The sequence below is a fragment of the Amphiura filiformis genome, chromosome 6, assembly GCF_039555335.1.
Source record: "Amphiura filiformis chromosome 6, Afil_fr2py, whole genome shotgun sequence".
Classification (NCBI taxonomy): Eukaryota; Metazoa; Echinodermata; class Ophiuroidea; order Amphilepidida; family Amphiuridae; genus Amphiura; species Amphiura filiformis.
In genome coordinates, this window is record NC_092633.1 from 30,367,819 (window position 1) to 30,394,154 (window position 26,336).

At 36.4% G+C, this 26,336-nt stretch overlaps 1 protein-coding gene across 3 annotated transcripts; it reads right to left on the reverse strand.

Moving 5' to 3' along the window:
* Positions 1 to 4,020: 4,020 nt before the first annotated feature.
* Positions 4,021 to 25,176, reverse strand: LOC140155253 (ras association domain-containing protein 10-like). Of its 3 annotated transcripts, none has more exons than XM_072178010.1 (2): positions 25,047 to 25,176; positions 4,021 to 5,852 (listed from the first exon to the last, which is right to left on the reverse strand). In XM_072178010.1, exon 2 carries the CDS (start codon positions 5,782 to 5,784, stop codon positions 4,210 to 4,212), a length of 1,575 nt encoding a protein of 524 aa, XP_072034111.1. In that variant the 5' UTR covers positions 5,785 to 5,852; positions 25,047 to 25,176; the 3' UTR covers positions 4,021 to 4,209. The 3 variants fall into 3 exon arrangements, with proteins under 3 accessions (XP_072034111.1, XP_072034112.1, XP_072034110.1); XM_072178011.1 differs by lacking the exon at positions 25,047 to 25,176 and adding an exon at positions 13,560 to 13,748; XM_072178009.1 differs by lacking the exon at positions 25,047 to 25,176 and adding an exon at positions 6,739 to 7,180.
* Positions 25,177 to 26,336: the final 1,160 nt, after the last annotated feature.

Here is a 26,336-nt window from a genome sequence, read left to right on the forward strand (position 1 = left end):
CCTAATTCTTGACCAAAAGTCGCGAGCGGCTTGCCGCGAAGCGTTAAACGGGTGGGGTCCAGGGGCCCGCCTTATGGGCCCTGGTGGGGTCCAGGGGCAAAGGCCCGGCGGGGGTCAAGGGGCGGAGCTGAAGCTCCTGGTTTTGGCATATTAGAAGCTAAAAATCAGTGTTTCAGAGTACAAATTTCAAATTCCTCTTTCTTTCCTTTTCTCTTCTCTTCTTTTTCTCTCCCTTCCCTTTTTCCCCTCTTTTTTCTTTTCTTCTTTCCCCTTTCTCTTCTTCCCTCTTTTTTCCCCTTTTTTCTCTTCTCCTTCCCCTTTTTTCTTCCCTCTTTTTCTCTCCTTCCCCCCTTTTCCCCTTCCCAATTTTTTGCTCTTCTTCCCAGTTTTTTTGTGTCCGGGGGGGGGGGCAGCTTGCCCCCCCCCCGGCCACCCCACTGGTTACGCCACTGCCCAATGACTCCCCTTAATACATCTTTTTAGTTTAGAAAACATGCATGACTTGGGACGATATATGCATCTTTATTGTGGACCCTTAATAGGTTAATCTGGAATATTTTTGAACAATCTGTGTGTTGTTCAGTTACTATAGTTGGAGTCCTCAGAATTAATGGAAAGCAAATGCAGCAGTCAAATTTAATTCCGATTTGGTTCTGAGGTGGAAGAAATTGACACAACTCGCAATCGTGATGAATCTCTGACAATCAAATCATTTTATTGATGCTTTGTTTATTCGCTGAAATCCCACATCACGCAGAAGTTACAATGGAATAATACATACATGAAAATGTTTTCGATAAAATATATAGGAATATGATATAGAAATATATAATTATTATATACATTATGCAATAATACACATATGAACACTTCGTGAAAACATTCTGGTGTGAACGAGTCACGTCACTGTTGGTATTGGGCTATTCCAGAAAATAAATGCACATCCTAGGGCAGTAACTTTTGGATTTTCAAGTTTGCTTTCTAAAACTGACTGCAATTCCAGCTGCCAATGTTACTGAAAAGGCTTGAAAATGCAATTAAATGAATGAAAAATCACAGAATTGTCCAAAATAAGCTCTCAGCTCAAATTGAGGATTTCTGATTTTGAACTATTTTTCTGCTGGATTGTTCGCCTTTGGACACTTTAAAAGTCTGGATTTCCAACAATCACGACTGGACAAAAAATCCTGAAATCCGAACTCCTTTAAGGGGTGTGCATCTATTTTCTTGTATAGTCCATTGACATCAACAAATGATAATTGATTTTAAAAATACATTGTAAAAAAAACCTGTTACCATCGTTACGGAAATGTTCCGGCGTTGTGAAAATTTAAACTGTAAAATCGTCTTTTACTAAAAAAATGCACGTAGGCCTACACGTAACTGCAGACCGTAATATTATAAGAATATGATTGGAAGAATAACAATTTTCTTTAATACGGAAAGTTAATCAAGTATGGTTTCTCTATTGAACATTCTACACAATTATTTGGGGTATAACTTTGCTCCCAAAAATGTTCGCAAAAATACAGCACATACCAAATGCAGAATAAGTCGAGAGTTTATTGTATAAAATATACTGCATGTGTTTTTAAACACAGTTTAAAAACAGTTTAATACACACAAAATGTGTTTTTAAACCAAATATAGTGACAGTTATTAAAATAATTTTCTGCCGGACTAGGCTGCACAGTGTCATCGACCCTATATCTTCATGGCAGAAATCGCCATGGTAGGTTGAATCCACAGCCACGATTGGCCATTTGGTTCAGACCTTTGAGACGAATAATTAGTCGAGGGACATGACTAAGGCTACTCACAATGGGCGGGTAATTGATCTTGGTTGTGCGTGAATAAGCTTGTATACCCCATTGAGGTCAATGATCATCGACTTTTATACTGCCTAGTGAGTGCAGCTGTACTACACGATGTAGTCCATACAGGACCAACGCAATATAAAATTAGAGTTTTGGTCCGATTTTGAGTTCAAAGCGCACGGCCAATTTTCAAAGCGCATTCTAGCGACCATCATATCTGTTCAACACGTATTTTCAAGTGTATGAGACCACATCTGGTTTCTTGAGAAAAATTCATTTACGGGAGATATTCATCATTTTCTAACCCGGTATCCGAAGATTTTCGTCTGATATCAAAATCGTGCATAGCAATTCACGTGTATCGATCCCGTGTATTCATTTTAGTGTCTCTGCTGCACCAAATAATTATTAGCCAGGCGGTGTCGTCGGTGTGCCCTGTAGGCCTACATAATAATTTAGGGTGATGTACCTACATCGTCCGCGTTTAGTTGTGGTCCGATAGCGCTATATCGGTGGTCCTATTGGCATGATTGGTATCAATGGAACTTTCTTTTCCAGTGTTACCCATTTTTTTTATTTATGCAAATATTCATTATTTTGCTCAATTATAGGGGACCTACAGTGTATTACATCTCATGGTATGAAGAGTCATCGGTACATCTATCGGGAAACTGATATCGCTATTGGATCAAACTATAATGAGAGCATTGCGTAGAATATGGAAATGTTATAGGCCTACTTCGACGCGAGTCTGCAAGTTTTCAGATTATATCCAATAGATTTGAATTTTAGGGTTTAGCCTACATGCTATACTTAACGGTGGATTTTAAATTCTGATAGATCTTATAGATGTGAATATTTAAATAGATTTGAATTTTGAATATAGATTTTAATTTTAATATATTTGAAAAACATTACAAGTGATTGGTCTTATAATAGTACAAGTTTGTACAGCTGCCTGTATCAATATAGTTGCTCAAATTCCAAATGCTTATTATGCTTTTGTGGAGGGTGCATGTCTGCCTGTTGTGTCTTTCGTCAAAAAAACCTCGTAGAGGCATTATGCTTGTAGATGGAATCCTACGGTGTTTGAAGTTAGATTCTATCTGTAGATATAGATTTGAATTTTAAATTCTATCAAATAGATTTTAATTTCAAACTCTATCTAAATAATATAGCTAAACTTCAAATCTGTTTGGCACTTATGGCCCAATCACAATACAAATTGAAAAGTTTTGAAAAACATACAACTCATTTAACAGTCCCGAAATCAGAATACAGACTGAAAATATATAGTCTTTACAAGTCTTTATGGCTATTTGCTCTAGCATACAAAAAGCACCCAAAACTGTACACTTTCCCCCAATTGAATAACTTTTTACTCCCAGTTATAGGTCGAACTTAATGATTAGAATTGAATAGAATAATATGTTTTTAATTCAGATTAGTTGAAATATGTATATAGTTTCCGGAATGTTTGCATAAAACCATGCATCAATTCATTTCAAAAGGAAATTTTGATTATGAGCGATGCGATGCCTCTCGCTCCCACATTTTCTGGATATCCCTAACAATGCCTAAAATTCCAGACTTGTTTCCCCAATCCCCCAAAACGATCATATTTAGTATTTACATTATAATAAATATTAGGAGAACTTTTGGTCTAGAATGAAATGCACGGACATTTATAGACATTAACATGCATAACTGCACAGCAAAAAATATTTTAAACAACTGTTTAAAAATCGTGTTGTTTTAAAAGTGCCATGCTTAAACAACTTGTTATGTTGTCGGCACGTTTATCAACCCGATTTTTAAACACTATTTTTAAACAATTGTTTAACATATTTATGGCTGGATGTGTACCGTACTTTGTTTTTGAATGAACATGATGAACAATGGGCTATACCAGTTGAAGTCTATAAAACACCTCTATCATGTCTGGAACTCATGGCCTCAATCTTTCACATGCCAGGAAGTATGAATTTGAAATGGGGTTGCCTGGATGTGTGTGTGACTCCATTCGAAATCTGCACCCCATGTGTAGAAGATTAAGATCATTACTTCCATAGGGGGTGTATGGATTTCAACTGGAATATCTCAATTCTAATTACTTGTATGGACAACATGATGGAATCAAATATAGACTCTGATGTCAAAACATTGAGCCGTATACCGTAAAGATTCGCCTAATGGCGCTTCTTGACATAACTTGAATTTTAGGCACAAATTAAAAGTGTCCTCCACTAAAAAATCCCACCAGCAAATAAGGGCACGAACCCTTAATTCTTGTTGGGATTATCAGAGGAGGGAGCTCCTATTTGTATGTGAAATGTACCCAAAGGAACAGGAGCCCATGCATGCGCGCCATTAGGCGAATCTTTACGGTATGTCAAACCAATGTTTCCGATATAATCTCAAACAAGTATTGCTCTTGTTCGTCTTGACTATGTAAAGAACTGAGACCAGTATCATCAGAACTGGCATCATCTGATACTCCAGCTTTCGTATCTAGGAGATTGGCAGGCAGGGTAACATCAACATCATCGGTGTCCTCTTCCGACGTTTCTTGAATTGGCTGCAATGGTTGTCGAACGAGTTGTAACAACTCTTGTAGTCTTTTATCTTCACGACTTGTCTCTGATGGTGATGGTGATACATGTATAGGCATATCTCTTGACATGATCACTCTTTCCGTTTCCTCTAACCGCTGCAATTCTGCAGTTAGGACTCTCATCCAATGACTTTTGTCGTCCAAGAGTGTTTCTGTTACCAGTACGCGTTTTTGTAAGGTGGTGAGTTCGGTTCTTTGCGCGACACACGTCTGAGCCGATTTCTCAATTTGAGCTCTCGTAAAACCAATTTTGTCATCAGGCATGCAAGGCCGCAAAGTGGTATCAACATGCGGGGAGTTTGATTCTTGCGTGGATTGCAAAAGTTCATCATATTCTGTTAAATTTTGTTCATTGTCTGTGGATTGAAGAACAAAATCTGAGCTATGATCCCAATCACTTCGTTGTTGTTCTATTTGATCTGATAATGTCGTTATTGTGTTCCTTTTTGCACTCAATTCCTGCTCAACATGTAGGATTCTTTCATAAAGATCAATGTATGTTTCCAATTCATCACTTCCACTTGATGGAGACATGCCCGCAATAATCTCCGCCATCTTGGATTCAGTGTCTTCATCACGGCTTGCTAAGTACGCATCTTGTACATAATTTTTACCGTTCTCTTCCACTCGCAACAAATGGATCTTAGTTTCATAGAATTCAATCTCGCGATCAATATTTTGTGCTTGATCGAGAAGATCTTCGAGTTGTTGACTTTGGCGTACAACCAGCTGAACAAGTTGGTTAAAAGTTTCGGTGGAATGTACCATTGATTTGATATTGAGCAATGATTTTGGCAAATTATTGGCATCATCGTCGTGACCTATCACTTCTGGTCCACAAACAGCACTAGGTATAAGTTCTGGCTCACAAGAGGCGACAGAATCATCAGATTTAGAGGTTCTGTGTACGCAATCTTTGCTGTTATTTTTAGAATATTTTGGATTGCTTTTGCGCACAGATAATCCTTTCGTATTTTCGCGCCCTTGTTGATCACCACCAATTCTTCTTTTGGAATATGTTTTCCGCATTTTGCCTTTGTTCTCTTTCACGTTTAACATATCTTTTGTTGATTTATCATGTGGGGTATAATTCTTCAAGAGAAATTTGACATTTTCTTGCTCGTTTCCCCAAGCTTTCCATAATTTGTAAACTCTGGTACGTGGTGCTAACGGTCTTTCACAATCTCTCCATCTTTCGTATAAAGCAAATGTGTGTACACTACTGCTCGATATCTTATCAACCTTGGGATTATCTTGCAGGAGAGTTTTGATAATGTCTTGGCAAGTTGTCGCTCGAGAGACTCCAGTGAGCAGCTTTTCATGTCCGTTAACCCAAACAGCGATATCTGCCATCTGGTCTGGTTCTACGGATGACGACTCCGTGTCCCTCTTTGACACCAACACCCTCAATCTTGACGTTTCTGTATATAGACAAAATATAAGAAAAATAAAACAGGCAATTAGTATGAAGACAACGGCAACTATTTCCTTCATTTACTCTCTTTTCTGTGAGGTGGGTGTGTGTGTGTATATGATGTGTTGTGTTGTGTTGTGGTGTGGTGCGGTGCGGTGTGGTCCGGGTATGATATGGTGCTGCATGGTACGTACTTGTGTATTTTGTTGTAAGCGCATGTGTGTCATTTTTAATTTGCACCAGTTCGGAGAAAAAATACAGTGGTAGTCCGATAAGTGGTAAAACTACATTAATACTCAAGTACACGTCTTTGCATATTTCATTTTTTATTATTGTTTAAGAATACGGTCTATTGGTTTGTTTGTTCCTTCCTACCAAGTAACAATAATTGTAATGTTAACATGCAGTAAATGTTACGTCGTCGGTGATGCATAAACGCAATCTCACGATTATGTTAATTTTTCGGACAGAAAGTACGGCCAATATTCCACTTCTTTACGAGAAATTCAACTGCTTTTGTTTAATACTTCAAAATGCTGCCAATCATGAACAAAATACTTCAAAATACTCCCGATCATGTACAAGTACTTCAAAATGCTCTCAATCATGGAAAATAACACTAGTAGGCCTATAATAATACAGATACAGACAAATGCAAATGTAAATCCTATTTACAAAATCTTGGCTGCAAAAGAATACAAAACTTATCGATGAATCATTTTACAACGTATCTGAATAGGCCTATATATGTATAGATAATATAGATAGAGATAGGGGTTGGGTTAGAATAAGGGTTTTAAGACCTTAGAACTCAAGATATGGCTGCAATATCTGAATGTGGCTGGAGTTCACAAATCTGCACGTCACAGCATGCACGATCATATTGAACTTACCGCAATTATCTAAAATATTTTCATGAACATCAAAAAGACTACAGTTATCACCGAATATTAGTTCCAATTTAGACATAAAATCATCTAATACATTCGAAGTAGATTCCAAAATAAGATCACGTCGAAAAGTCGCCATGATCTTCCGACCATCAAGTATCTCATCATCTATATATTCCACATGTTCCAGACGTTGAGAGCATGTTGCATGTTGTCAGATCAGAGTAAATAACATATTCCTGCAGACATGATTGCCATTTAATGTTACTTTATATTGACAGTGATCGACCTTCCATTGATTCTATCACGAGAATGGTTGCATAGATTCATTCGATAAAATAATATCGATATTTGAGAGAGAAAACAATATAGGTTTTAGTGCGTCTACCAAGTGAGCAACAAAACAAGTCTCAGATTCTCACAATCGAGGCTTAGTCGACAACTTGTTGGCTCAGTGTCGGATTTGAAGTTGCCAGTGCATTTTCCTTTAGATGTTATCATGGTGGCATGTACAGTATTTAGGATATTTAGAACTTGATCTGCCGGAGAACCTGCAATTTTGCTTTTCAAAAACATGCTGCAAGGGATACAATGAGCATGATGAGTGCAAAATTTGTCATTCTTGTTTAAAAAGCTGCTTTTGTAACTCAAAGTGTTCTAGGCCTATATATAGGAGCTTATAGGCTACATATTAAAATAAAGTAATTTTTCCGATTCATTTATTTCACTGAGTGTTTCGCAGCCGCGCAAGATCCAGATTATAACCCAGTCATGTAATGCAATTTTCATCCTGTTTTTATAAGATGTTTATAAACTTGATAATGTCTTGTTCCCAGCAAAATACATTCATGTTGGAACTATTTTGTTTCAACATTTGATAAATTTCATTACTGCATTAGCAACTTCATAAATCACTAAATATAGGAAGAAACTAAACAACTTGTCAACCGCCACACAACATTGTTTTCCCAAGTTCAGCATTGTTCAGGTAAAGAAGGTAAATTTGTGAGCCATTATGGTATTTTTATGGTGTATTTGACATGAAAAATGAAAGGTGTTGTTCCCAAGTGCGTTAAGTTATACCTCTAGTACGTGTCATTATAATCCAAATAATGCAGTCACAAAGTGGAAATAATTAAAAATCGAGTGCGGTAAATAAATTTATTCAATTAAGTCTTACAGCTGCCTTGGGACGTTTTTGGAGCGTCACCAATCTCAAAATATTGAATCAAATTGATCAATTGTGATCGATACATAATACGATCACAACATACAAGGTTGTTAAAATTATTGAAAAATATCGAATTTGGAGCAGTTCTAGCATCTCGTTACTAGTTTACTCAACATCTATTCTATCTACTCCATAGCTCCATCTGCTGCAAATATGAACGAAAGAGAAACAGACATGATATCGGAATTTCCATAAATGATAATAAGATAATGTTGCAAGGAAGAAAACATTACATGTGATTGTGATGTCTTCAAGTGCGATAGCCATGACTGAGTTAATAATACGCATCTGTCTGTGTGTCTGTGAGTCTGTGTGTCTGTCTGTCCGCCTATTTTCTCGGACTCGGAGACTAAGGGTCGCACGTTCCTCAAACTTGTATATTATAGTGATAGCCCTAAATAACGAGTTTTGTCAAAGAGTATCTTTGGTTTTGTCTAATTGTTTGTTTCTGCATGCAGAAATGGACAAAAGTATATCAGTATCTTTGATTTAAGGCAGCTCACATGGCTATATACGGATGGTACACTGTAAAGTATACAGCTTCCAAATTCCAGTTGTGAATCATGTCATCATTCGCAAGCTGTGGCTGCAAAAATACAAAGCAATACTTTGTGTTTCAATGAGTAAATGTGTATTAATTTAACTTGGACCATCAAAGGGTCACTAAAATGCAAAATAACTCAGTAGGAGTAGCAGAAATACTCTTTGATTATTTTCATTGCACACTTGGTGGGGTCTGTATTTTGACAATCATGACAATGGGAATATCGTAAAAAGTTTACTTTGTCAAAAAGGTTAGCCGCAAATTATCACATTTGCTCATGATATAGAAAATCATAGTTCTCACCATCCAATTAGTGTCAAATCATGCAAAATTGTGATTGATTTGACAACCAAAACACACGAATTCTGCCTTTTCTTTCCTGTGTAGATCTTGTGTGTATACTATATATAGTATCTGTATACCATGCATACCAATATTGAAATTTCCGTCACTTTTCGGGCCAACAAAATTCTTGTTTTCAGAGAAATCGTTGGTATATCAGCAGATCGACATCATCAAACACCTTTTCAGTTGCCAAATAAGTCATTTTGTCATACCGGTATCAAAAGTTCTGCCACATGTGCAAACTTGATTCGATATAAAGTTTTGGATGTAAATTTTTGGCGCTATCGTGCACATCAGTGACAAAAACGTTATCATGGTTAAATTAATTATATTCTACGGAAGGGCCGTGCACGCGGTTCTTTTTGTAACTCAGGAAGTCAGGATCTTGTGATCACGAGTCTTCACTTCTTGTCTTCCTGGCCTTTTGAAACAAAAAAATAGTAAAGATATAAAAATAAAGAAATATTTAAAGACAACTCAGGATCTCAGGAACTTTTGTAAGCCCATCCACTTTCTTTTATCACGAGTTCCTAAGTTCCTGACTTTAACTTAATTAAGTCAAGAAGTCACGAACTCGGGCACCGTGAGTTCTTGACTTCGTGAGTTCCTGACTTAAGTCACGAAAATAGGATCTCGAGATAACAAAAGAGGATGGGCTTACAATTAAAATACTGACGCCGTGAAAATTGAACAGATTTCATGAGTTCTTGAGATCCTGAGTTGTCTTTACTATTACTTTTATATCTTTATATTTCTTTATTTCAAACTGGCTAAGTCAGGAACACAAGAAGTCAAGACTGGTGATCACAAGATCCGGACTTCTTGGTTATATAAAAAGAACCGCTTAGCCCTTAGTTACTTAGTTACTTTTTTAACATTCGTATCAAAAATTGAAATCACAGACAGTCGAAGCTGTATCCTCTGTCACTCAAATATGATGACAAGGACACTTCATTCAAACATACCAATTGGACACATGTCAAGCATTCATCTTCACTTGATAAATGCAACATCTCCTCCTTATTCTGTCATGTCCACACCTTTCTTATTGACCGACAGCTAGCCAACAATTGTAATGTTACTTCAACAAGTCGTAATCGTGACACCCCAGGCTCCTGTCAACAATACCGTTATTTTAACAGACAACGTTACAAACAAATCTCAAGCATCTTCATTTTTATATGTTCATGAAAAGTTAAGTTTCGCTTTGTTGACTTTTTAACACTTGTATATGGGTGGTATATTCAAGTGTCGTTTTGAGTGTCACGACACTAAACATTACTTTAAAACACTATTATCATGTAAACTGTAATTTTTCAAACGATATGCAAGCTATAAAATTAAAGCTATAAACATGGCGCCCGGCGGCCGAACATACAATGTAAGAAACTAATGTGTGTGTAACGATGCGTACGGCAGACATGTTAAATTACTCTTGTGTAACATTGAGCCACAGTTAAAGTTCTGCCGTTCTGTCCTAACATACATCATGGCTGCGATGTAGCCTATCATGAGGTTGGAAAGAATACTGCGCTGGTGCATGGTCAGACCTGCGTCCCTGAATGATCAAACCATGCTAGTTAGTTAGTTAGTATATATGGGTAAACAAGTTTTTGCACTGAATGATCTGATATAAAAATGAACTTTAGAAAACATGGCTTTCCCACTGTACTACCCGACGAAGAATTCTACCCTAATGATATTAAATACTCGACCCAATGTATTTTCGTATATGGCTATATTTGTTTGCAAATATGAACGATAAAACTCATATCTAAATTATATACATTCAAAAACGACTTCCGTCCTGAACTAAACTAGTTGTATAAATTTTGCACACACGTGGGGTACTTTTCATTCAATGGTATTTATTGTTATTTCAATTTATCACTTACAAATTGAATGCTGGTTAAAATATAACAAGTCCTGCCAAATAATCTGTTTAACGGTTGCCCAAACAGTCATGCAGGTGTTACGACCGGAGTGGTCATTGGATCGTGTATAACTAATTGAAACAAGCAATATAATGACAATTCTAACAATTGAAGTTAATTAAAGAAAACCAAACCAACAAGTTACTACCACTAGATACTTGAAACAAAGGAAGATGAAACCATGATATGCGTCAAGACTTTTCGTTTTCCTATTTCGGTATCAGCAATTTACACACGACAAAGCTAAGTTTTTGTTAAGGATCCCAAAAATCCCTAAAAATGTGTACGTATTTTAATATTTGTACGGAAATTCCCGAGAGGAAAGATGATCTTCCTATAAGGAGGAACTCCATTGCAATCGCTTTAGAAAAGCGGCATTAGACAAACATGTTATTGATAATGCCAATTGCCTCTCATTACCGTTGGTTAACAAAATCATTTGATAGAAATATATATACCGATACACTACCCCATTACATGGTAAAAGAAAACCTGGAAGGCAAAGAACATCCTACTTTTCTTATGTGCAAAAACTGTTGGGGGACTTCAAAAACTTTTTACTGCCAGATGCCATTACCACTTTGGCTTCATATCGTAGTACACTACATGGAGAATCTTGGAGAAACGTTGTACTTTATAGTCGCCTGTTTCGCGAAAAAAAAAAAAAACCCACTGAACGAATGCACATCCACTAGACAAAATGGTATAGATGGGGCGTATAACGTTATACCAGTATTAAAAAACATAGCAAACTGAAACTGTATGATATGATGACATGGAAGGATTCCTTCATGATGGCCAGCTATTCACAACAGGGTCATGAACCAATTGAGTAAACAATTACTATTCTGATATGTTTCACATGATTACCTGTTTATAGTCTGACTTTAAAGTAAAAAGTAAAGCAAAATGAATTGTAATCCATGCTTGGTTGATAGAGCTATACTTTATATAGAATCTAAATACTTAAACAAACAACGGCAAATTGCAACTTAAAGCAGAAGTATTCTAACTAGGTCCCAAATAGGCCCTACCTTAACATTCCCATCTCAAAATAGTCATGCTTCTTTGCAATCTGCAATCTGCATGTCTGCAAATGCTACAAAATTATTAAATGGACCGTGTACGGCATGTAGAAAGTTGAATTTTACCCACCTCTCACTATTCTCAAATCTTTTATGAGGTCCATTGTTTCCATCATTGATATTTATCGAGTCACTCGTTGTCAAAATGTAAAAACGCTTTCCTACTAAAATGTTCAATTCAGCAGTGTTCAATTTAAAATGTTGCTCAGATTATCACGGTGATACTAGGTCTACTCCATGCTCCACAGATCTGGTCTAACAAAAATGACAATGTATTGTGTACCACCAGTTTTAAACGGTCCCTTGCTGTCAACAATCATGCCTTATATTAATTCAGAAATAGAAAGCGAGATACCCCTAACGGTTTGGAATTGTTCAAAAAATAAGTTCTTTGGTTGGTGTTTAAATTTGACACACGTGTAGCTACGGTGTGATTACAATGAAACAATCAGGCGCCAAATGAGCCATGATGAGGAAGGTGTGCACCGATCAGTACGACAAATAAGGCAGAAAAGTTGAATGCAACGTATGGCAGTTGCAACAGTCCAATATCATTAACTGTATCGATAACTGTGTGGTTGATATTAATGGTTAGCCACAATTGTTAACGCGCAGATAATGTGATCAATGATCATGTCATTATTTAGATGACATATCGTTAAAAAAGAAAGAATATAGTCATTACATGTAATGTATTTAAAAACATTAACATAAAACTGTATGCTTGTTTGAGAAACAAATCAATTGTTTAATGTTTTCCTTGTAGGAAACAAGTTATCAGAGAATAACGCATAACGACCGCGAATATTTGGCTCACCTTATCAAAATTTGTAAACGATCCCTGACCTGTCCGTTGCATCCAATGTCCATGTGCTATCTGATCAAGAAGGTAAACTAATGATCAAATAACGCTCATTTCAAACTGATTGAAAACTTAAGTCCACCAATAAACTTAGATTACCTGAACTCTTATTGGCTGTTTGAGAACTGGAAATGTAAATAAAATCTACCTGTTGATTCAAATTTTGGAATACAAAAGGACGGACCTAGAATAAACCACGTTGACAATGAAACCCACGCGAGGTAAAGGTGTATAGAACAGAAACCGTTGCCATAGGGTGCTTATTCTTGCACCATTTTGTTTGATTTGTACGCCGGCGGTTACGGCAAGCTTTTTACGCTTAATTGATATCAAAACTCAAGAGGTTCAATAAATGTAAGTGAACTGCTATTCTCATGAATAACTTTATGCAAATCAAACATTTAATATTGAATGGAAGAAAAAAATCAAAAGAGTTTAAAGTTATGCAAACTCTTTCTATATGACTTGAGTTTATAAATCTCTTCTTTTCTTTTGGTACTCGAGAAACGTTTACCATTCAAAAGGTAAATAATACAATATTGACAAAAGCGCTGGGTAATTTTAACTTGAGTGTCTGGAAGCCAATTGGTATTACCATTTCTTCATACCACTGAATTTGAATCGAAACAGTTGTCTTCAGAAATTGAGAACATTTGGCTATAACGTTTTGAGTATTACAACAATTATCGTTAAACTTATACAATCACATTTCCCCAAAAAATTCCGACAACACTCAAATCTGGGACAGAACATATATCAACAAACCGATGCAAGTTTGATCATGCAACATTATAAAACCAACTGATTGTAAGGTAAAACTTACCAGACCTCCGAAAATGGTGATCGTCAGGGTGACGGTAAGATCAGGTTATGGCTAACCTACAGGCTACTTATTCAGAGCGTTATTCAATCTGACTTAGCAGAACGTGCTAAAGACAGTTATAGCAAATTCCACAGTTCTTGAGAATAGATATAATCGATAACAAACAAACAATTTTATGAGCAAAACAAAGGACCATTAACATACATTGTATGTAATTGCACAAAAATCAGCAGAGCAAAAAACCTAAACGCTTCAAGACATGTATCTGGAGACAGAATGTACCCTGCGCTGCTGATACTGCCTGTACCATGATGTACCTCGTATCTCATCTTGATCATGTTGATAGCATGCTTCATCTTCACTTCCGTCATCTCTGAGGAATGTGAAAGAAGTTCAAGAGGTTGAGCAAAAGGGTGTTCCTGTCTTCTCCGAAACAGATGCCACAAGTTGAAAGCAAATTTGCCTCAAGGGAACTCTACATCACTGACATTGCCTGGTAAACAAAACAAGTGGCTATGACAACGACAATCTTCTACCATGTCTACAAAATGAGATCGGGGAATTGGGACATAGTTTAACAGAAATCTTGCAACAATTGCATGACCATGATGACCCCGGGATAATGACACGGTGTACGCCACAAATCCAATCCATAATCTATTTACCCACATCCATGGCCAGCCAAGCCAACCTATATAAGTTAAAACTTGAATAATCTTTATCATGTTTATAGTGTTTTGGTAAGATTTCCTTTATCACGAATCACGATCATGATATAAATGCAGTTGTAATCATCCTCGGGAAGAACGCGTCGCAAGTTGTCGAGTTTTGAATCGTCGTATAGTCTTATATAGTGATAAGTGAGGACATTATTCTAAACTGTCCGAACAATATGTGAGGAGAGTCACATTTCTATATGTACTCACATTTTTTATGTCCTCACATCTATATTAAGGTTACCATTGTTACCATGGTTACGGAAGTTTACGATTCCGTTAGAGACAGTCAGTCACCCTTGCTTTCTTGCCCTGCGGGGCCCTCTTTATATTGGGGTCACACTTGGAGTGTTTAGTTGTTGAGAGGAGTCTCCGGCCCCCCCCCGGGCCTGCCGAGATTTCAAACTTTTAGAGCGAATATTTTCATTTTGTCCCTAATTTGAGTCTGAAAATTCAATCGAAAAAGATTTGCCAAATTCAAATCATTTGATTGAATATTCAATCGGGCAATTTAAGAGAGATAACTTGTTGTCTTGCTCTTTTTATTTTTAGCAGATTGTACTTCATTAATAGTTCATCAGTCGACTCTGCAAAGCACCATGAAAATGTAATGCACTAAATGTTGCACAAAACGATACATACGAGTTCTGCCAGTTCTGCCCAATTTTATAATTGTTAAGCTTATAATCCCTTTATCCCTTCCACTTAACGGCTCCAAATGCGGCCCCAAGAAACTCTTGAGGGTGATATTAGCATGATTAGGAGAGTGTACCTTATTATGATAAGTGTCCCTATATTACCTCGTCAAACACTTATTACCCATAATGCAGCAGAAGGGCAAACATTAGAAAAGTGACAAAGGTGAGGAATTCGGAAACAAACACTGGGTAAATATCTTTGGGACATTATCGAAATCCATTAAGACCGATCTCCCTTTACACAATCCAATAGAGATGTTGAAGACCTTCAAAGATAAATGTTTATGTTTGATCTCAACCTTTGACAGCACTGAACTGCTTCTTTCTGTTTCAATATTGCAGACGGTTGTCTGTCAATTGGTGGAATGTTTGAGCCGTCATTTTGGTATCTTTGACATCATGACAATCACCTGAATGTTTTTCCAACTCGTACGATAACATACACCTATCATTTAAGTAAAATACCAACTTATTTTGGAAAAAGTTTAAAAACATGAAGTTTCAATTTATATGCCTGCCTTAATAATTTTACGGTAATTACCAGATTTACCAAACAACTAAAAGGGAAGTCAGTTATTGTTCAAGGATAGCTGATGGATATGGGATGAATATTCTAAGTGTATTCGTTCAGTTCTGTGCACACTGCAAAAACATCTTCATATTTTTCGTGTTTTAGTGTTTATAAATTAACACCCCTATACCTTCACTGTACAAACCTTAGCCATTAAAGTGTTCAAGTGTTTAAGTATAACATTGCACCATGATGCAGTTTTGTCTACAGTAGAATTCACCACGACCTTTGCAGGACTTAAACCCCATTAAAAGCTATTAAACCAAGATAACACTAATTGAAAACAGCTAAACTATGTTAAATCAGATCTTCTCTGGTTAAATCCACACTACACATGTTTCTGTTTTACCTGTGCGATATTGCAATGAGCTGGTATTATAGTTTCAGTTGGGTGAACGATTATAAAGCAAACGCAAGGTAACAATACTGTGTGGGCCTTTGTTTCCGAAATGAGACAATAGTCTGCATATTGTTAACCAGCATTCTTGAAAATGAGAAACATAATGGTTGTAGACTTAACACGGTTTGGAAATAATTTCTTTATTTTTTTGGTGTTATCTGTCGTTTACATATCCTTCCTAAAACACCAAAGTGCGAATATTTCCAAACACCCAAATTAGCTAAAAATTTAGGACATGTTACAAAACTATATTTTCTAGAATTCCAGAGAGTACTTTAAATATTGGCCGGTTATTTGTCACACAGTGACGTTAACTAGGCAATGCCCTGTACCTATAACATACACTAAACACCAAAGTGCGAATATTTCCAAACACCTAAATTAGCTAAAAATTTAGGACATGTTACAAAACTATATTTTCTAGAATTTCAGAGAGTACTTTAAATATTGGTCGGTTATTTTTCACACAGTGCCGTTAACTAGGCAATGCCCATATACCTATAACATACACTGTTTGTAGAGGTCACGCGTCAATGGTGAGAGTACTGTCTTATGTATAGGAAAATGAACAGTAACTGCAGTAGGGCCTATGCCAAAGAAACGTCAAGATGTTCATCGAACATCCCGTTATTTTTAAAACATGTTAAGTTTCAAAGTATGTAATTGTTTCCTTTGTTAGGGTGAATTCGTCAGGTGTTGATTCCCATGCAGAACGCTATAAATATGCGCACTTGAATCACATTTGTGGTTTTGCTTATATGTTTTTAACTGTTGAGCACTTCATTAACTATCAATTCGCATTTATACAAGTGGCCGTTTCTATCTTTATCTACAGTTTCATGATAATCCCTCTTATCATGTCCTATTTACTGTACCATCATATCGATAACATGGGATAAACCGATCAAATCATCAAAATGTCAATTTGAGTGCACTCCAGGGTTTCAGTGCATCAATGTACTCGACAAAGTGTATATCAACGTATTTGAATTATTAATTTAAATTTGTGACATCGTTTCAAAGTTACGGCTTTGAATTCATTAGCAATGTGACCACTAATTTTGAATAACAATAGTCAATAGCATACGGTAATGAGCTCAGAACGTTAAAAGCTTGCACATAATGTTCCAGCAAGCTCAACTTTCCTGGTTCCCGGAAAGGCATTTTAAATTCAACCCGGAATTCAACTATCACAATTGACTCAGCATTTCTTGTGTCCCTGGCTTTGAAATAAATCCGTAGGATAAAATATGAAACATAGCATGACATCAATAACCTTGTTAATGTTATGAAGTTTAATTTTCACGTCTCTAAGCACGAAGAAAACTCGTCTCATGAAAACTGTGTGAACACCCAAGTAGAGAATTGAACACCTTGCATTGTTTTCATGGTTTTTACAAGATTTCAACTTCAAGCAATTATTTATGAAGATGGCTTGCTCTTTACACAAGTATATAACGATTTTTTTTAAAAATCTGTTTTAACACTTACAAGACTGGACTTACCTTCATTCTAATAGAGAAAAGAACTACTACTCCTTGCCTTTTCAATCACTCCAATTCAGAGTTTCTTACGTCATTTTGTACGTTGAAAATAATGTATGTGCAGAAATAGTATCAACATTTTCCAGACAAATCATTTACATTAGTGATTAGAATGGTAAAGTAGAATGATGAGTCACATCACATGAACAATGTTAAGAATTTTTGAGCATTTCAAATGCAAGTTTCAAAAGTCTTGAATTGAAATATGGTATAGGCTGCTGCTTAAATCTCTGACTCTGTTAACCGTTTATCTAAACGGTCACACTTCAAATACCGCCAATTACAAATTCAGTTTAAGGGGGTACTACACCCCTGCCCAATTTTGTGCCTATTTTTGCATTATTCTCAAAAATTATAGCGCATTGGTGACAAGTAAGATATGTATAGGCCTATTATAGGGGCAAGGACTACAACTACTGCACTGGAAATTTTATTTCAACACAGACAACAGTTGTGGAGAACAGTCAAAAATGAGGGAAAACCAATATTTGATCAATAAATCAATAACTACTTGCCTTGAGTTGCTGAATTTTCAGTGCAGTAATTGTAGTAGTTGCCCCTATAATATACATATCTTACTTGTCACCAATGCGCTATAATTTTTGCGAAAAATGCAAAAATAGGCACAAAATTGGCCAGGGGTGTAGTACCCCCTTAAACACAAATAGGCATTTAGTCAAGCACTGATTGCCGTAATCAGAGCAATTATCAATTTATCAATGGTAAATTATCCGTGTTATCAGATGCAAATGCAGATTTGATACGAGTGGGGAGGTTCAAGAATCTCCCAAAGGGATGAAATCAAAACTCGACTGGCGGTTAACCGGCGGTTGCCGCGGTTCCGTCCGGTTAACCGGCGGTCAACGGCCCGTCGAGCTTGATTTCTTGTTGAACATGTGATATATATTTGCCTTGTTCGTATACTATAGTTTAAAACAAAACTAAACTGTTTTTCGCAAAGTTGTTTTTATGTATTTAGCTTTCCTAAAGCACTGATTCCGAAGTCTAACACATTTTGACAAATTTATTTTTTTAAATCTGACAAATCTCAGAAATTGTGGAGGGAGGGGACGAGAACCAAACCATTAATTAATTTTTCGGCCTATAGCACAATGTATGCATGTAGAGAGATTTTTGTATAATTATGAATGTGATCATTTAATTCATCCTAGTCATATTGAATCGGCGCCATGTTGAATTTAAGAATTTTGAAATAAATCCCAAACTGAAACCACTTTTCGATGAGTATTTTAGTATTCTTCTGCGTGAAAAAGAAAGGATTTGAACATAAAAGGTACTCTCTCTGCTGACGATCATCTTACAAGATAATAGAGCCCTGTAAATAGACGTATAAAGCATAATCCTGAAATCAAATGGACTTTTGTCATATCTATATTTAGTGACAGATTACTATTCTCTATACCATATGTAAATATGAATTAAACTTATATATTATATAAACATCTCACAAAAAGTAACTAACCCCCTTAAATAATGACCATTATTCAAAAATGGGTGATTGTATTACAAATCTGTAAAATGCGTTGGAAGAAGAATTTATTTTTGCACATTTTGACACCTCATTTGCAGCAATTGACTAAATATTGACGTCACAGCGTACATTTAAATCAATGTAACCCAAGATTTGAAAGTTGCAGTACATTGTATTGATTTTGTATTCAGTGTAATGGAAGGAAATCTGTGTAATGATATCTGAGTGTTTTTGTATTGTTAAAATTGTATGTAAGTGCAACTTTCAAATCTGGACCTCACTACATTAAATTGACCGGTGTTTTATTGTTTTCTGGGCTATCGAATCAAATGAGATGTCAAAATGCGCAGATAATAATTTTGCTTCCAACGCATTTTACGGATTTGTAATACAATAACCCCTTTTTGAATAATGGCCATTATTTAAGGGGGTTAGTTACTTTTTTTGAGATGTTTATATAACAATAAGATATGTTGATCTAGGATCATATACCAGTCACTCTATACTTGGCAACCACATAAACATTGGATAGTAGGCAATACGTGCATGTGTGCTTAACAATCCATTCAAGAATTGGTATGTTGTTTTAGGGCGGGAACAATTGGGAAGTCATTCAGATAGTTAAGTATAACAAAGATTAAATAAAGTATATTGTCAAAAGGACATACAATGACAACCGTCGGTAGCTAATTTTCTTTAAGCACCTAATACGTCATGACGTCCCGTCTATTGAGACAGGTATAAAGAAGCCATACCCAAAAGTTGGATATAATAATGGTTTAATACCATTTAGGGACCGTTCATTATTTATAGGGGGGGCCGGGAGGATTTCAAAATTGAGTTCATAAAGTTACACAACCCCCCCTATTAGCAGCATCTAAAATTACATAACCCCCTTGCCGACAAAAAAATACGTAACCCCCCCCCTCACATCGATAAATACATTTTGCTGGTATACCATGGCCGGATTCACCTTTTGATGGCCCTGGGCATGGCAACATGATTGCCACCTCTGGCTCTTCGTATAGAAGACACCCCTCTCCCCACAATTGTAATCCAAGTTTTTTCCAAGCTGTCCCCAGAAAATATGCTATTTCAATGCTAAAATTCAAAGAAAGATGTATCGGAGTCACTGAGCCGGGGGGCAAAATTTCCAAATCGTCCCACTGATCTGCTACTAAAAGAACATTACCTGGACAGCAATTTGACATTTTGATACTAAAAAAACTGGGGTTAATTTAGGGTCTAAAATAGACCAAAAGGAAGATGCATAGGCCTAAGTTTTGTCACAATACATCTGTCGACTGAGCAGGAGAGGGGACTGACTTGCCACCCTGCCATGGCTAATGTGCTGATGAACAGTGGCGTAGATTTCTTTATGACATGAGGTGGTTGGAAAAATTTCTTGAAGGGTATTATGTGAATCCAGCACCTTTTGGTGAGAGAATAAGTTTATGACACAAATGCGTGCGAAGGGCACAAAAATGTTGCCATATTGAAGCTAAACTCAAAATATGGTGCAGGAATAGATTCGCGCGAAGCGCGCAAAATTTACATTTTGTGGCTAAAATGGCCAAATATGAGGTAAATAGGCCTATTGTAGTGAATCATACCGGTAATCATAGTGAATAATTTAATATTAAATTTCACCTGACCCCCCTATCAGGAAAAATAAAATCACATAACCCCCCTGTTTGTTAAAGTGAAAATCACATAGCCCCCCTACATTTTTTCCCGGCCCCCCTCCCTGTAAATAATGAGCGGTCCCTTACATAAACTAAAATTAAAAAAAAAACAGATTCAAAAATAGCTCGGTTCCCATTGTGTTGATTTCCTTGTTTGCTTTAGCTTGATTTTTAGAACTGTGCCTTATTTTAAATTTCAATCATGTTGATCTATAATTCTATATACCGTAAAAACTCGATAGTTAGCATACCGTAAATCTTCGTCTACAAGCATATATAGTGTTTTTTATGAAAGCTAAATTAATTCGAAGCAAGCGTATACCAATACAATAGATTGGTCTTAAAATAATACTTTTTTGTATATGCTTGGATCCGTAATTTATTTGCTCAAACTCCATAATGGCGCCTGGATTAATGTAGGTTTCATCAGAAGGACTCTATATGCTTGTAGACGGGGTTCTACGGTATGTGCTTACTATTGAGCACTTTTCATGAAGAGCCCCATCCACAAAAGTGTTAAGGGTTTTGAGCAAATCATCGATAGTATACACATAGTTATATACGAAATTACGAAAACCCCAACCTGCAAATTTGTGTCTCAACCCCATTAGCATGATTAGCTCAGTTGGTAAAGCACCGGACTATGTTACAATTTCATGTTTTCAAAAGCGCTATATAGTTAGTAAGAACATATGCTAGTACGGTATTGTTACGAAGACTATGTCGACGCGCCTGATTAATTGGGAAACTAGAATCAAATATGATTTGCACAGGTGTTGGTGTGTGCATCATTTTGTGACGGTTAACTTTACGAAGATACCATGAGACTGATTGATAATTGGCCAAGTGAAACTGTGTCCATATTATAGATATGCTGCAATCTGCTTTCGTTTTCACAAATATACGCGCTGGCTTTATAATGACAAATCTTTTATTAAACAAAATTATGTTCAAGAAAATTGCTATGTCATGTTTAAGGAGTCAGTCAGTTCCCGTGGTTGCGACGCATCGTGGGCCCTCCATTCAAACCCTTGAACTCTTATATGGAGTTACGACGGCTTCAATTCGATTCAGGTATTTGTACTCTTCCGATCGCAAATACACCAGTCTGTGCAAATATCTGACGGAGAAATGAGTTCTATGTTTGTAATATATCTATTATTTGTTTTTAATTAATTTATGGCAAACGACTGCGATAAGAATATGGTGTTATTGCTAATTAGACCTATATAGTGTATGTTAATAATTCACTATATTTTTTAGGTTGATATGCCCGATGTCCATGATGTCCCAAGAAGTATATAAAACAGCTGCTCAATCAATGACTCTTGCAGAAGTTGCAGGTCGTATGGTGATTAACATTTTGCCAAAATTTAAATCAAACTGCATTGAAAATGATTAACATTATAAATCAGGCTCATTGCTCCATTTAAGAGAAAGTCCACCAGAGCAGGTCTTCTGCGGTGAACCAAACCTGTCTGGTTATCAAATTAATCAGTGACAATGTTTTCTCTGAATTTGACAGGTGCTAATTGATGCAATAACATTGAAACATCAATTAGCACCTGTCAAATTCAAAGATAACCTTATCACTGATTAATTTGATAACCAGGCAGGTTTGGTTCACCCCAGAAGAACTGCTCTAGCGGGGCTTCCTCTAAATGACAAATCTTTAGTCAACTTAAGTAGGTAATTTGAAGTAGATCTGATGTTTTTATAGTTGATCAATTATTAAATTTATAACGAGACTTTTCAAAAACGTTTATATGATATTGCAGGGGCTCCGGAAGATTTTAAATATTGGGGGGGGCAATGACACCTGGCCAAAACTATGGGGGGGGGGGCAATGGTACCTTTCCATAGCCACTGTATTGGTACTACTAATTTGATAACCAGGCAGGTTTGGTTCACCCCAGAAGAACTGGTCTAGCGGGGCTTCCTCTAAATGACAAATCTTTAGTGGTAGATCTGATGTTTTTATAGTTGATCAATTATTAAATTTATAACGAGACTTTTCAAAAACGTTTATATGATATTGCAGGGGCTCCGGAAGATTTTAAATATTGGGGGGGGGGCAATGACACCTGGCCAAAACTATGGGGGGGCAATGGTACCTTTCCATAGCCACTGTATTGGTACTACTAAAAAATTTTAAACTTAGAAAAAAGTTGTTACATACAATATTGTCATATGAGCTCCAAGATTGTATACATATTAAAAAGAAATGTACAATATTGAGTGAATATCGACGGTAGTAATTATCACAAATCACAATTGATTCATTGTTTTCTAAATAGGCCAAACACTAGTCACAAAGCCTGGGAAACAGCCAGATCGGTCGGAAAGCTACAAGTCTCGAAAGACAAATTCCGGGGCAGAGGTTAACCCTTACTCATTACACGAAAAGATTGGGCCAGCTGTAGAAGAAATTACTCTTAACGTAAAACAAAAAATTGCGGCAAGTAGTTTGTTAAGTTTGGTGTAAAATTTACGCCACAAATTCCTACAACTTAATGAGGCTCTACAACATATAGTACATGAACATGGTGCATACACCGCATACCATTTTTGGGATTTATGTATATGTTTGAACTATACACACGGCATTATGGGTCTGTTGAAAATAATAAGCATTCATGATCCCGTTCATGATATCAAAGCTTACCAAGATGGGTCAACTTCTCAAAAAAGACTCTTTCAAGCTTCAGAAAATAATTATTTGAAACCGTGAAGCGTGCCCGTGAGGAAGAAGGTTTATGATTAAAACCAAGGTTTGGCCGAGTTCACAAGTCGAAGAGGGAAAAGCCCGTGATTATTTTCTTTATAAAGACCCAGCTTCAGGGGGGAGATGAAACGTTCATTGACCTCAACGTGCTGAAAAATGGGGTTCGACGATTCTATCAGAATGGCACTTACTTCATCGTTAAGGTACATCCCGGGTGGTATATATAGGCCTATAAAGGTGTAACTTTACATGAAATATTATTACATTATCTGCGTGTTTCTACTGAGGGCTAAATTCCGTGCCATGCCGTGCCGTGCCGGGTCATGGCGGGTAACAAGCCCAGTAGAAACGATCTGGGTAATCGGTTGCCGTGTCATGCCGGGTCATGTGCTCGTTTTCGTGATCCACCTTTTGAGGTGGATCATGCCGGAAATCAAAGCGTGTAATCCGCTCAGTAGAAACGAGCCGTGTGATCGGTTGCCGGGTCGAGGTCATGTGTGTTGCAAAAATAACGCGATATATTCTATTTGTATTATAGTAGGGGCATTATAGGCCTATAATGTAGTAGGTTCATTGCATTCTTTCTGATATTATATACACTGGCCACATGTGTGACTCGCATGAACTTGAGGAAAGTGGATATGACTTTACTTAGTCTAGGCCTACTTCTTTAGGCCTATGAGTTTGTTATATTTTGGCTGTATATTAATTATCATAATAGCCAATTACTAGATCCACTGGTAAATTAATGCAATTTGGATTAACGAAAGCACTAAATTGTGATTAGGTCCTATGCCATGAGCTACCATAATAAAAAAAAAAACCGTAGACATTTAAATTTAGGATACAACCGTCATCGTCATGCCTTGCGGTCGTTGAAATTTGATTTCCGTACTTCCGGTTTACAGGAAAAAAATACAGTGCCTCGTGCGAGACCCGGCTTTCTGGTCTCAGTAGAAACACGCTGGGTAACGGTGGCCGGATTATGATCGGTATTTTGTGCCCGGAAAATAGCGGGTCAAAAAGCCGTACGCTCAGTATAAACACGCTGATTGACAGGTAAGGACTAAACTTGGAAGTTGCAAAAACTAGGATCTTAGAAAAAAGCATGTACAAATCGCTATAGTTTTTATGCTGATTTTTACACACACTTCACTTTGGTTTACTGATACACAGGTACGTATAATTGACACGAAAAAATATCTTCGAAATATATATGTTTATTGTTGCTCTGCGTGCTAGCCATAGCCTTCAACATAAAAAATCCAAGTTTTGAGATATTTTCTCAAAATATTTAGAGCTATCTAAAGAACCACTGAACCAATACTAGGCTTGTTTGTACTCATTTTCTTGCATTTTTCATGCTGATTCCAAATATGGTAATGAAAAATTACAATTCTGAAATTTTTGAAATTTTGAATTTTTTTTTAAAGTCGACACCCGCGTGGAGAGAGTTAAAGTATAACCAACGTGACTGAAACTGTGAAACAGGCAACAGAAAGATACTGACTTGTCAAGACGACACTAAAATCACAGTGAAACCATATGATCATGTCATGTCATAGGTATAGCCTACATGCCTAAAACTATAACTTTGATTGAGATGATGCGTGCATTTGTTAATTAGCATTTATAACAAAATAATTATATACTCACGCAATTTACATATGAAGTAACTTGAAGTATGCCGTATTTAAAGTACATTTCAAAATTATTCCACAATCACCACCATAGTAAAAGAACTATAACTTTGTTCCATGCAAATGTTTACCTGCTGCCAGCATGTCCACGACGGACTGAACCACTGAACAATGCCTTTAGTTACGGCTTTCGCATAGCGCCGTTACGCATGCGTAACTAAAGAATTGGTGGCGAGCCAGAAAACTGGTTGCAGATACTCTTTCCATAAATTTACAAAAGAGAAACAAAAGCGACATATTCATGATAATAATAGAATCTTTTTCGTATTTGAACAAGTCACTAACATTGGAAGTAAACTAAAGTACAGATTTTTTTGAAACAAAAATCAGTAAATTATAATACTCTTATCATGCTTATAGCTCAAACAATAATTGAAATTTATATAAAATCACAGTCGATATTTAGATCTTACACTTCACAATTTATCCGAAACATGCACTTGAATATAGGTCCTATCAGATAACTTAAAGAAATGCATATTTATTATTATTATTATTATTATTATTATTATTTTTATTATTATTATTATTATTATCATTATTTTTTACGCAGCATTTGTTGGAATTTGTTCTTCTTCTCTTTGTGATACAGACCATGCTTGTAGGCTGCGGTCTGGTACACCTCCGGAGAACATCATAATTATTACTATAGGACCCAAGTGCGTTTTCGCACGGAATGACATCACTAAACTGAAATCAAACGCGTTAAATTATTAATTTACCATTTATGATCATGGTATCGGACCATAGAAATAATACACCTTGTGCTGTTGATAATTGACTGTTAAACATATTGTGATGGATTTACTGAATTACACTGACTGTCAATAATTACCGAACTTCCCTCAATGCACATGAACAACTTCATTCAATATCTCACAAGTTGCATATCTGGCACGCATATTTCCCATTTATTTCTTTTTTTGCACCGTGTAGTTAACAATGATAAAATTATTGTATAAATTGCGAGTCTGCCGCGAACCAGAACAAAATACTTCAGTATTTTACTATCCAACAAATTTATTTAAGTATCCGAATCTCTTAACCATTGTTAACAGTACGATGTCACAGTCACGTGTTGTTTCTGTTCCTCTAGAACATGTCTATAAAGAACCTTTATTCCCGGGCCTTTATTAAGCAAACACAAAAGTGTTTTTTCGTTGCTATAAGTATAATGTATAAAAGCATCAATTATTTAAGGCCGTGTTTGAAGGCCTAATTCTGATTGTCTCACGAGCTTCATCTG

Bases quoted from the DNA above. Each gene is read 5' to 3' on its own strand.
- LOC140155253 (XM_072178009.1), bottom strand. From the start codon at position 6,874: ATGGCGACTTTTCGACGTGATCTTATTTTGGAATCTACTTCGAATGTA. The intron at 5,853-6,738 runs GTAAGTTCAATA...GTCTATATACAG, and splicing joins AAATATTTTAGATAATTGCG to AAACGTCAAGATTGAGGGTG.